Raw genomic sequence first — 12,471 nt, 5'->3', positions numbered from 1 at the left:
CGAAAACATTTACCCGAACAACGCGAATTACGCAAATCCGAGAAGGCGAAAACACTAAATTGCCCAGCCAAAACATCTGATGGCCATAAAAGCCATTCCACAGCTGATTGCTGATCGTCAGGGGTGAGGTCTCTTGGGTTAATTGTGGAATTTCGTTAGTTTTATTTTATAGAGTGTTAAGACAACATTTCTGTGTGTAGTTCAGATCGCTGAAGGAAGGGGAAGGGGGAGCACTCGCGGATGGACCAAGGTCACTTGAGGTTGTGCCATGGGGTGTCTATTCTATTCCCCAGCAGTTCTGGTAAAAAGCGAAACATATTTGAAATGCCATCAAGGCCTCTTTAGACGCCTGCCCACCGCCGCCACTCACTGGTGTGGGCGTGGGCATGGAAAAAGAAAAGGGAAAATTAGAAGGGAAACTTGGGAAATACGAAGATTTGATTACTCTTTCTTGAATAATTCTGAGCACATTTAATAGGTAACTTTTTGAATTGGAGAAATCTAAGAGTTTTAAGATCCAGCATATGTAAGTTGAGAGTTGTCCATTGCTCTAGTTGGCTTATAATAATTTTTTGTAGAAGAAATTTAAAGAGGCTGCAGTTTGGAAAGGCCCCAGGCGAACCTAACATTCGGAGAGGGTATACGCCAACTCTTTCTCGCCTCTTGGCTTATCTGACATCTGTCTGGCCAAGTGTTTGCCAGTTTGTCTCCCTGTCTCTGCTTTTCTGTCCGTCTGTCTGTTTGCCCGCCTGTCGCTGTCCATGTCCACCCGCTGATCCGATGCGAGAGCTTCGTGTGTCGACAATTGAAAGCAATTATAATTTTAACCAGCATATGGAAGAGGAAGAGTGTTACGTGATGGAAACAGGAAGAGCAAATGAGAAATGAAGGAGACCGGACTGGTCTGCAAATTTTCCCAGGTAGCTGCTTACAACGAAAGATCAAGATCACACGAGTTGCCCAATTAAAATTTGGTGCCTCTATTCACAACTTTATTGAACCAAGCAGCCGAATCCCCTAATGAATCTGGCTAATCTAAGATCTATTTTCTCACTCCTTGCAGAATGGCTTGGATGACGACGAGGACGAAGAGGAGGACACCGAAGACGACTCTTTTGGCTACGAGGGCGAAGCCACCGAGGACGATCTGAACGAGGTCAACTCGGATCTCGATCTAGAAAACAGCGAGTCCAAGTCGGCCACCCCCGCGGAACTTATTCTCCAGCGCTGCCAGATTGCAGCTACCCAGATTGTGTGCGGCCTGGATGAGACCCAATCCCAGTCGCGGCCACAGCAAGTCCCATCCCAAGCGAAGTCGCCGTCAGCGGATCAGCCACGCGATTGTCTTGCACCTCAAAAGGTAAGCCATACCACCTTGGATGGTAGATGCCCCTTTCGTCTGAATGATTTGCATATTCCGTATGTATGTAGTTACTGTTTGACTTGTCGTTCTGTTGTGTTCTTAGCTTAGTTGCATGCCCCCGCCTAACATAGTATTGTCAACTTTCTGAGCCTGACCTATCCTAACCCCCAGCTCAAGCTAACCAAAGAACCTACATGAACCTAACCCGAAAAGAAACGTTATCCAAAAACCCGACCATAAATGGAAAAACAGAAGACTTAGCAAATGATCTGGCAAACTCCGGTATATGCAGATGTTTTTGGCCATCATCAAAAAAATACAGTAAGAACCGATCGAGAAACTTTTTTGCATCATAAATAACTAGGAAGGAAAAGAAAACATACTGGTAAATATCTTACGCAAGACCTTTGACCGAAAACGAATTTGAGGGCCAAATTATATCCTACATTTTGCACTCCTATCCCAAAAAATCGAATACTTATACAAAACCTTAGTTGGCATTACTAGAAGGGCAGAGCATGTGTTTAATGAGTGTGTGAATCCCATGAAACCCCGACCCACGTCCCTTTGTGTGACCCACTTAACACTTATCCAACCATCCGAACACTTGACTTGCATTCAGCCCGGCGATGAGGCCGATGAGGAGCTAGAGGAGGAGGACGAGGATCCTGATCTCGGCACCGATGTGGTGGACTTCCTGATTGCGAAGCGATCGTGGAGACAGGCGAACCACCCGAATCCCAGTGGTACAGCCACCCTGACGGATTTCGAGGCGGATTCAGAGAGCAGTGACTTCGAACAGGTGCAGCAGTTGAGCAGAAGAGGATTGCCCCCAACAGCGGGCAGCACCCGAAGGGTCCTTAACCTCATTGAGATGCCACAGAGCAGCAACAGCAATATCAGCAGCAGCAACTCGTTGCTCCAGCAGCGAAATCACAATATCGGCAACAAAATGCTGCCCAACAAAGCGCACGGCAAGAACATTGCCGTGGCGGTAATCACACCCAATTCACATGGGAACACCAGTCACGGTCATGGGCTCGGTCACGGACTCGGCCACGAGCTGAACAAGTCGCCTTTGGGGCTGCGCAAGACGCGTCATCACCACAATGACACCTCCAAGTTCAACCGATCCAATCGCAAGTCGAAGAACTGTGCGATCTTCTACTTCAAGCACCTGGACACGGACAACGAGCAGGGAAACGCGGCGGGCAGTGATCTCCAGAGCGAGGATGATCCGAGCCTGATCCATCGGCGCAGAGCTGGAGGCGACGTAAGTACCGTTCTCTGGTGGCGGATCTCTGCGATCTCTGTGCGCATTTCTCCCGGTCACGGGTCAGACATATCAGCCGATCATCGGTGGCATTCGTTCCACTCGCGAGGTGTTGGGGTCACGTCCATCGCTGGACCATGGTTTCTGCCTGTTCTTCCAGAGCCCTCTCTTCTAAAATAATTAGCATGCTTTACTAGCTCTTCATTTTTATAAGCTAACGTGTATCTAAAACATTCATAGTGGCATGCCTAACAATTTCTTAATTAACTTTTGTATTCTATTATTCGGTAGTCTTCATTATTCACTAACCCAACACCATTAACTTTAGGATCATTAATCATTGAACACAATGATCAAAAGCTGGCGTATTACCAAAAGGGAAAGCTCTTTCGAGGGTTAAAAAAAGCAAATAACCCAATTATTTCTAAAATATTTCGCTTTTGAAAAGAATCAATATTGCGGAATCTCTTAACTACATACGATTTCCTCAAGATCTTGTACTTCGACTTCTTAAGCTGACAGCATTCAGACTTAATTTGTTTGTCTGTCTGCCTGACTTGTCTACAACTTCTTTACTCCGCCTCCATTGATTCCCCAGCACTCCCCTTCAATACTCCAGTCTTCCTCCCACATTTGACAACTGCTGAGGTCGTCACCATTCGAAATGGAAATAAATTGCCAGCAGAAAGACAAAGGAGAGAAGTCGCTGGAGTTGGAGGAGTCAGAAAAGTCAGGGAGAAGGCGTCGTTGTCGGCAACCGAACGAAGTTTCAAAGATGTTGCTCATGTGCAGCAGCAGCAGCGCAACATCGCGTTGCAAGTTGCCAGTTGGCAGTGCACCGGCACAACAATTTGCCATTTTGCGCAAGTAACGCTAATTAAACTTCATTTTCTACCACTTCATCTTCATCGTCGGTTTCTTCTTCAGTTGGCTTTCCTTTGGCGAATTTTGTTACTACTGATTTTAATGTTCCATTGCGTTTTCCCTCCCTTTCCCTTTCCGTCCGCCGCCTTCCTGCCACACAGATACTGAAATCGGCTGATGCCTCAACGGATGACGACGACGAAGGTTGGCTCTACACGGCGACAGCAGCAGCAACATTGGAAGTTGCCACAGCAGCAACTGCAGCACCGACTGCGGCAGCAGCAACATCGAGTGTGGATGGTCTGCAGTCCACAGCCGTCTCCTCGACCACGGCCACGGGTGGACCACTCCCGCCCAGCGACGACTCTGATAAGGAGAACAAGGTGGCTCTGGTCAGCGCTACGACAATCACGGCGTCAGCAACCGCAACTGCAACATCCATTGCTACACTGCACAGCAGCAACTACGACAGCAGCAGCGCCTGTTCCTCCTCAAATTCAAATCCCAATTCGAACTCCAACTCCAACGGCAGGCTCACGGAGACCTCAGCCACCTCGCGAGTCACCCAGCTACAGATGCAGATCCACTCGCAGGCGCAGTCGCAGTCGCAGATGGAGCTCCAAATCAATGGTAATGCCATTATTAGCAACAACAATTGCTACAGCAGCATGCAACATCAGCCGCAAAACAACAACGAGGGAGAGTATTTGGCCGAGGATCTGGCCAAGATCAAGATGGGTGACGATGAAGCAGCTGCTGATATGGCAAATGGAAACGCCACCAAATCTCAGCAGGTAAGTGATCTCTAGATCTAATCTAATATGATAGATCTGGTTTTATAATAGATAGTCAACTTTAATCACTCTCCAATTATAATATCATGAGTATAGTTTTCTGACCAGCTGGTAACAGGGATATTATGTGAAGTGAAGTGAATGGTTCAATGTTTTTTTTTTTCTGAAATCAACCTCCTAGAAATCTCGGGATGAAAACCCTTTATTGCCCAACGTTTTGCACAACTCTTCAAGAACCCTCGCAGTCAGATCCTCTTGGCCATGCCGTCATTTGTGGAGCACCAGACATTGGGTTCGATTCGATTCAGTTCGGTCCTCTCGACTTTTGGACAGGTTCCCACAGTCAGTCAAGTGCCAAGTGCTCAAGTCTAGTGGCCATGTCTGTGACTTGTGTCAATAAAAGAGTTTTGTTTGCCGCAACTCCGAGGGGCAGGAACGGGCGGAGGGACTGGGATTGGGAGCGGGTTTGGTTTTAGCTGTAGTTTTAGTTTTGGGACTGGGTCTGGGTGCCGGGCACAGACTTTTCAATAAATGGAAAACCTCGACGGATGATTAAGCAGTTGGGTTAATGAAAGCGAATCATGCACCGACTACTCCTGCCGCTGCAACCGGCAAACTGAAGCCTCGATCGATGACTACCGACATGGCATGACGTCGTGGTCCAGGAAAAACGATCGCCGCCGCTCGGGAAATTGAGCGGAGCACGTCAAAAATGGGAAAGTACGAAATTAACTTGGAAACGTGTGATTTATTTCTTCATTGAAGGCAAATGAAAAGAGCCCAGGTCGACGTGAGGCGGAATAAAACGAAACAATCGCAAGGGACAGCCTGGGTAAAAGACAGCATGATCTTCATAGGTTGAAATAACGTTTGCAATGTCTTCTCGATAGTATTTGGCAGAAGTACCATTTAAATTCAAGAATATATTTAAACATTAGTGTTGGGTGTTATTAAAGTAGTTTTTCTTCTCCCACAGATAAGCAACAGTTTGTACAGTCGCGCGGACACCTGCAACTTCTCCGTTTGGACGGCAGAAACTGTAGCCAGTTGCCACTTGCCCCCGAGATCGCCGGCCAAATCGGCCAAGTCCTCGAAATCCCAGGCCAGCAATGCCACCGTGTCTGGATCTACGCTTGTTTCCCCCGTCAAGGTAAGCCATAATTTATTGATATGATGGAAGTAGGAAGTGGCACTTCCTGCTAATGAGATTGAGACATTAGCACGAGAGAGCCATTTTGTGCACTGCCAATGTGATTAATGACATATTATTAGTTGGACACACTTAATAATTAAGTGCATAGAGCTAGATGGACGAGAAGGAATGAAAACTACGAGGGCAGCTAGTGTAATCTTCTTAGTCTACAGGGGGACGACTTTCTCTTTGAAGGGCCGTGATCTGAAGTTCCGCGGGAAACCCCTTTTACCAATTAGTGGATTAGTGTTCTAGATTATTATATTATTTTCCCCGACTTCAGCCGGCAATCACTCATGATCGATTTGGAGTGCGACCCATCGATCGTTGGCCTGCCAAATCGATCGATGTCGGTGGTCCAATTGCGATCCCCTGCCCCCGTTTTGATTTAGCGGCTTGCGTGCGTTTCAAATTTCTCCCGACTGATTTTTTGTGGTCACTTTTTGTGCGTGTAAAAGCGGTGGTAAAACATGCCAAGCTGACAACTTGCTGAGCGTAATGGAGTGTAATGCGAGCTGGGCCATTGGGTTGGGTGCGGAGGTGTGGGAAATGCAGCGCAGCGCAGTGCAGATAAAGGAGTGCGTATCTACCATATCTCCCGCCGAGGTGCTCCCATCATTTGTCGGTGCCTATCAATGTCGTCTCTGAGGTTTTGGACTAGCCAACGTGTTTGGCAGTAGTCGACACTCTCACTTTTCTCCGTTCAGCGTTTGAACATGTTTGCGCATTTTCGCAGTCCCATTTGCATTTTACAGTTGTCGCACGCAATTTCCACCGCCATTTTCCAGCCGAGGGCAGGCGGTTTTCCCCTTATTTCCCTCGGAGTGCAGCGCACCGCGCAGTGCGTTGATTTATTGAGAGTGAAATCTTGTGCAGCCTTGATTAATTTTGACAAATTTTGCATTTTTGCAACCCGATCTCGAGTCCGAACCTGATCCCCAACCCCAAAAAACGAATCTCATATATCAAGTTGGCGCAACCAAAACTGATTTCAAGATAACGAAAAGCGGTGACGTCGGTCAAAGCAGAAATAAATCTTGTGAAAAAGATCACAGCCTGGTCAATTTCATATCTTATCGATGGGGCACCCATGATTTGTACGAACTCGCAAATTAAAAGTTGGCAAACTGATGGACAAAGACAGCGTTTAAATTAGTGTTATTGCAGTGATAATAAATAATTCACTGCCCAAAAACTGATAGACAAGTGTATTTATCTTGCCCACAAAAATATGACTTTAATTAATGCATTCAAAACTGAATCAACTTAAAAGTGACAACACTTCTTATCAATAAATTGGAGATACATCTGCTGAGATAAGATAGATACATGAAAATGGGACCATATATGTATATGCGGGTTAATAAAGAAAATCATACCAGCAAAACTAACATTTCACTTATCTTATCGACGTGCACAAATGGTTTGTACTCGCCCGCAAATTAAAGTGTTCAGCAAAGATACGAAAACAAATGTAGCGAAATATAATAAAAGTATAATGGGAATGGAAAAGTAGAAATCAAATGCAGGAGCTTCCTATCTGACTGCCAATGCCTGCTCCTCTCGCTGATTTTGACTCCGAATCAATTCGGAGCATTATCTTATCAGCTGTCGGCTGCTCACCGCTATTCCATTCCCCCTTCCCCTCGAGCAATTATCAAACGCATTTCGATTCCATGGTTTATTTTAATTCGTGGAGCAATCCCCACTACTCGTACATCCACGCTGATGAAGTGCGAGAGTGAGTGCACTCCAGAGTGGCGATGGAGGCACCGGCGGAGCATTAGCCTCAGTGTGATTCGCAACGTTGGAGCCGACGGACGGACGAAATCGGGGAGCGGACTGACTGCCAAGATAATGGCAAAAAAGTTAAATAGCCAGCCGACGAACAATTGCTAGAAAAAACAATAGAAAGCCCAGAGCAAGAGCAGCTATAAAATGTGTTTATTTTGCTTGCGAAATTTGCATTAAATAAATGGAAAACACAACGAGCAGTACAAAACAGCATTCGAATTGAAAAATAAAGAAAAACGCAGCAAACATAATATTTCAACTCATTAAAACAGTGATTTGATGTGAAATAAAACATTTCAACTTTACAAAATACCTGTGATCTTTGCTACCACTCCCGCAGAGTAGATGTAAAACTGTGATTGCCTAAAAAATGAAAACGAATCAATTGAAATTAAAGAAATAGTGAAATAATTACTAATTTGAAAGGTATTACTATATTTTAATGCCGTTAAAAACATTTTAGCGAGCTCATAACCGCCGTAGTTCCCCCAAAACTGTAAGCATTTGACCTCGATTTCCCGAAGAACAAAATTAACGCGATTAGATTTTGGTCAAAACAAAAAAAAAACACGTTGCGTGCGGGTAAAAATATAAATAAAAGCAAGAAATCCAAATCGACAACTGTCAAGGCCTAGAGTTGTGCGAGCGAGACAGGCTCAGGCGGGCAGACCGAGATAGCACTACAGTCTAAGAGCCACTGCCAAGGAGTTGAAGTTGAATACGAATCCGACTCCGAATGGGAACGTATCTGTATCTGTATCTGGAGCTGCGGCTTTCCAGTTTTGGGCTTAATTGGCAGGCCGGCCGTCCGCACTCGCACTAATAATTGCCTTTAATTATCGCGAACGCCCAATCGCTCTTTTCGCGCTCACTGGGCAACTGGCTGTAACTGTAAGTTGGACATTTTAAGCTGCAAACCGTGAACATAAGCGCCGTTTTCACTCCGCATTAGAAAATTGTTTCCGTTTTGGCGGCAGTCGCTCTCAAACTACCGCCAATCGCGTGCCTCACTCACCGCAGGAAGTTGTTAATTAAATTAAGCCAAAGATTAACCATCCGCTGACGGACGAAGTGAGTTTCGGATTCGAGTTGCTGCGATAAAGATTCAGATGCAGATGTAGAGAAACTGCAACAAAACTACAAAAACCGTGCGCGACATCTGTCGAAGCGATTCAAAACCTTCAAATTGTTCAATTGACCCGGGAAAAGTCTAAATAGTTCCCAAATATCAAATAGATTTCGTAATGGTACTGGAATATTTAGCCACGCTTCGGTGATTTGCATATGTGTCAACCAGATATCTTGTAAGGGCGCAATGCTCTGATTTTGTCGAATTATCAGTTGGTCGGGCTACTTACAAGTATCTAGTGAATGAATTCTTTTTAAGGAAGTTCAGCCCTTTTAAAGAATTTTTGGAAATATACAGTCTGGAACATTGCTATACAAACGCTCGTTTGCCGCTTGTTACTCAGCTACAGATTCTGCAAAACAATGCCTCACATGGTGCAAAAATAATATCTGTTGTCATACAAAACGCCTTCTTTATACAAGAAATTTGCTCGTGAGCAACCTACTTACTTGATTGATGAGTTGTGCAAAAAGTAGTGGCGAGGTGCAGGGAAAGGCTGCGATACAAACAGAACTAGATAAGAACAATGGTGTATGGCCATGTTCATATATGGCAAATTCAAGTCTCCACTTTACTCCCCCACCCGCTGCACTCCACTCCAATCAATTCAAATCCACTCGACAGTAATGACGTTGAAGTGCACTGAAAATGGGTGACAAATGGCGATAAGAGTGTTCTCAGCGATAAGGAAAAGCACTCCCACCACTTCCACAGCTTTGGCAGCATTTCCCTCGTTGCTGATAAGAAGTCGACTCTCTTGCGCTGCATTTCCTATTAGGCTGATCACCATTACAGTAGAACTTCGAAAACAATCCAATGCAAGTTACTAGAGTGTACTGACTTGCACTATATATTGCTTAATAAGGATATATATTTGCTCCGAGCAAATTGTGCAAATATAAACTCTTCTTCAGGATAGCAACCAGTTCTTTTAGGGGAGTCTCACTTTAGTTAGTCATCTTTACGACTTAACTGAATCAACCGCCTGGAGCTTGCAACTCCGATTGGGCACGCTCATTAATTTCCGCTCTCTAAACAAATTTCCCTCGCTCGCTTCTCACACTCTCCGCCTTTCCTCTCACTCTCTTTTCTCAGGGCAAGGTCTCGCATGATTCAATCAAGCAGTTGGTGCTGGAAGCCGAGCATTTGGTGCGCGACGCCCAAGAGACCGCACTGAAGACGCCAACCAAGCAGAAACATTCCATCATTAAGATCTCGTCGACGGTCAAGAAGCGCGAGGTCACCATGCCCCATCCCATCAAGCAGCGTGTGGAGGTAAGATCCAGAAAACATCAAAGCTTTAATAGCAAGCCACTCATTAAAATCAAAAAATGTCCTTTTTTACATTCTATGCGGTTTTTTCTTATTCTTTAGGAATGGTTGGAGCACCAGCCCTCGACCCCACAGCTGCTGACCCGGAGCCACACGCACGAGCTCCTGCCCAGCTGCAAGCCAGATGACTGTGAGGCCTCCGGAGAAGCATCCGAAACAGACTCGGTGCCCCAAGCTGGAGCAGGAGTAACCGGAGGAGCACCCAATGGTGCGGGATCGGATACTTCGGAGGGCTTCACCGATTCCATTGCCACATGTATGCAAACGAGCACGAATTCCTATGGGAATTCCACGGAGAGAATCGGTGGATCGGCTGAACCCATTGGACAGCCCGTCACGCCCTTGGGCTTTGGCAGCAGCAACCAGAGCCTGAATGTTAAGATTGTGAAGCGAACGCAAACGCGTCGCAAGTCGGAGAGACCATGGTCGGTCTCGTGTCTGTCCCAGTTGACCACGGATGCAGCCCAGTTAACCACGGCCCGGATAGTGGAGAACTCTCCGCCCGGACTGGCCAGTCACTCGATCAGTGAGAGTGCCCTGGACTCGCTTTCGCCAGGCCCAAGACCGCGGGCAGCTTCTTCCTCGGGAACGGGAAGCAATGCAGCCAAGAAGGCGGATAGCAAGGGGTCATTGAGGAGGAGGAAGGCCAGGAAGAAGCGCATTTCGGCCGCATCGGCTGGCAGGAAATCTGATTCAGGTTCCGAACTGGGTGGAGATCTCACCCAGACACTGATGAAGTCCTGCGAGTCCATGTCCTCGCAGCAGCTGCAGGAGTTCACCAATGCCCTGCTAAGCATTCAAAAAGGCGCAGTAGTTGCTCCTTTGAGCCCCAAGGGCGAGGTTTCTGGAGTAGCTTCACTGGCCGATGGCGAGGGAGGGGAAACCCATCTGATGTTGCCCAAGTTCCGGGTGGGCTCCTTCACCACAGCTGGCCTATTGGCTACTGATACGAGGTTAGGCGCTTTAGCAGCCCTCTCAAACTACATGAACGAGGACGAACAACAAGCAGGTGAGTGGTGATCCTGAAGGGGATTTCAAAAGATTGGCATTACTCCAACTGTGTTCTCTATCTATCTGTTTCTCACACAAGCACCCAAGCCGGTTCAGACCAGGCTCAAAGGTATTGCCAAAGCACCTTCCCCCACTGAAAACTATCATCCTCTTAAAGATTATTGTTATCCTTTTAATCACTCGTTTTACCATTTACCAATTAATGCGTATGATTTGTTAATACGATTTATTCTTTGACAGAACTCAGCACCGAGGATCACCACAGCAGCATCTCGGAGACAGCGTGGGACAACTACCAAGAGAAATACAACTCGGAGAACTATTCCGAGGGCTTTGATTCAGATGCGGCCCGACGTCTCTTGGAATTCGGCGACGACTATCGGTGAGTGCTAGTGCAAATAATGATGAGGTCGACCTTTGAGGCCGAGCCAAGTGCTATTTATAACCGCTCAAAATAAAATCCATTCTGCAGCAATTTCATCGACTCGCAGTCGGACTGCTGCAGTTCTCTGTCGGCGGCCAACAATCTGGACTCGTTCTCGCCGCCGCGCATGGACTCACTGCAGAAGCACGAGCTGAAGACCCTCCACATCAACCAGGACACAATCACCAGCAGCGTGGACCACGCCCGCCGCCAGCGCGCCCTCGAACTGCAGTACGAGCGTCGTCGCAAGACCCTGGAAGTCCGACGAAAGTCTTGTCAAGGTAAGAAACACAATTCTATTCAAGCATAGAACAGAATATCTAACAAGAATTTGTACCACCCCAGACATGGATGAGAGCCTGATGGCTAGCCCCCAGTCGGATCAACAGCAGCAGCAATTGCAGGTCACGCCTGCGTTGTCTGCCTCCGCCACCGCCCTTATGACCACGCCCAAGAATCAGCCGAGCAGCCACCAGATTAGCCATCGTGCAGAATCTGTTGGACGCAAGTTGGATTTCGGCGGAATGAGCCACTCCGCTCAGTCCCTGCTGCGTCGCACCTCGGAGAGCGATACTTCAACCAGGAGGCGTCGCACTGTGACAGCGGACGAAAGAAGACGCTCCTCCCGTAACCTGGAGAAGTGCATCAAACTTATTCCAGCGACCACTTCCTCGTCGAGTGGCTCGGACTCCGAGGACGGAGAGCAGGAGATGCGATCCCTGCTGCAGCAGAGCCGCGACAGGCTGGACGACACCAGAGCCCTGAAGATCAGATGCCATCTGCTTAGACCAGAGGATTATGTAAGTTAAATTAAAGTCGCTTCTGGGACCCGCACTAATTCCCTGCTAATCCTTGCCCCCAACCAGAACGAGATCATCAACACTTGCCGCGACAACATTCGCTGCCTGGAGGCCGTGCTGCGCGGTCCGCCCGGCACTGTGTTGTCCAACCACTGCGCTGGCCAGACAAAAGGTGAGTTCCCGCCTCCACCAACTCCACGCAAACCATCATCATCATCACCAGTATCAGCCGGTCTCCGCCGGCGCCGGAGGCGACGTCCAGGGACTGAGCTTCCCGGTCCCACGGAATCCGGCGATTCCCGGCAGATGGTGCAAGTGGTCGAGTGCCAGTGTGCGCCCATTACGCGCTTCGTGGCACGGGTGATCGAGTTCGTGCTGGACGTGGGCAATATGCTGGAGCACTTTGCGCTCTACCGATTCCTGGCGGGAACGCTGAGGTCGCTCTACGAGCTGGTAGACCGGCCCGTGGGTGGACGCCTCGGTCGGTTCTTTGTC

The 12,471-nt window shown here is 47.6% G+C and overlaps 1 protein-coding gene across 5 annotated transcripts in view; it reads left to right on the top strand.

Annotated features, from left to right (window-relative positions):
- LOC6734428 overlaps window positions 1-12,471 on the top strand; it is a 105,766-nt gene that overhangs the window by 84,689 nt on the left and 8,606 nt on the right. For 2 of the 5 annotated variants that reach the window (XM_016182030.3, XM_016182026.3), the window contains 11 exons: window positions 1,064-1,360; window positions 1,986-2,636; window positions 3,662-4,294; window positions 5,271-5,444; window positions 9,505-9,684; window positions 9,784-10,750; window positions 10,832-10,861; window positions 10,993-11,134; window positions 11,225-11,457; window positions 11,522-11,976; window positions 12,043-12,148. In XM_016182030.3, coding sequence (XP_016029726.1) covers window positions 1,064-1,360; window positions 1,986-2,636; window positions 3,662-4,294; window positions 5,271-5,444; window positions 9,505-9,684; window positions 9,784-10,750; window positions 10,832-10,861; window positions 10,993-11,134; window positions 11,225-11,457; window positions 11,522-11,976; window positions 12,043-12,148 — 3,868 coding nt within the window. The remainder of the gene's footprint in view (window positions 1-1,063; window positions 1,361-1,985; window positions 2,637-3,661; window positions 4,295-5,270; window positions 5,445-9,504; window positions 9,685-9,783; window positions 10,751-10,831; window positions 10,862-10,992; window positions 11,135-11,224; window positions 11,458-11,521; window positions 11,977-12,042; window positions 12,149-12,471) is intronic. The other 3 variants (XM_016182029.3, XM_016182022.3, XM_016182027.3) reach the window with 3 other exon arrangements.

The sequence above is a fragment of the Drosophila simulans genome, chromosome 3L, assembly GCF_016746395.2.
Source record: "Drosophila simulans strain w501 chromosome 3L, Prin_Dsim_3.1, whole genome shotgun sequence".
NCBI lineage: Eukaryota > Metazoa > Arthropoda > Insecta > Diptera > Drosophilidae > Drosophila > Drosophila simulans.
This window is presented reverse-complemented; position numbering and strand designations above follow the sequence as displayed.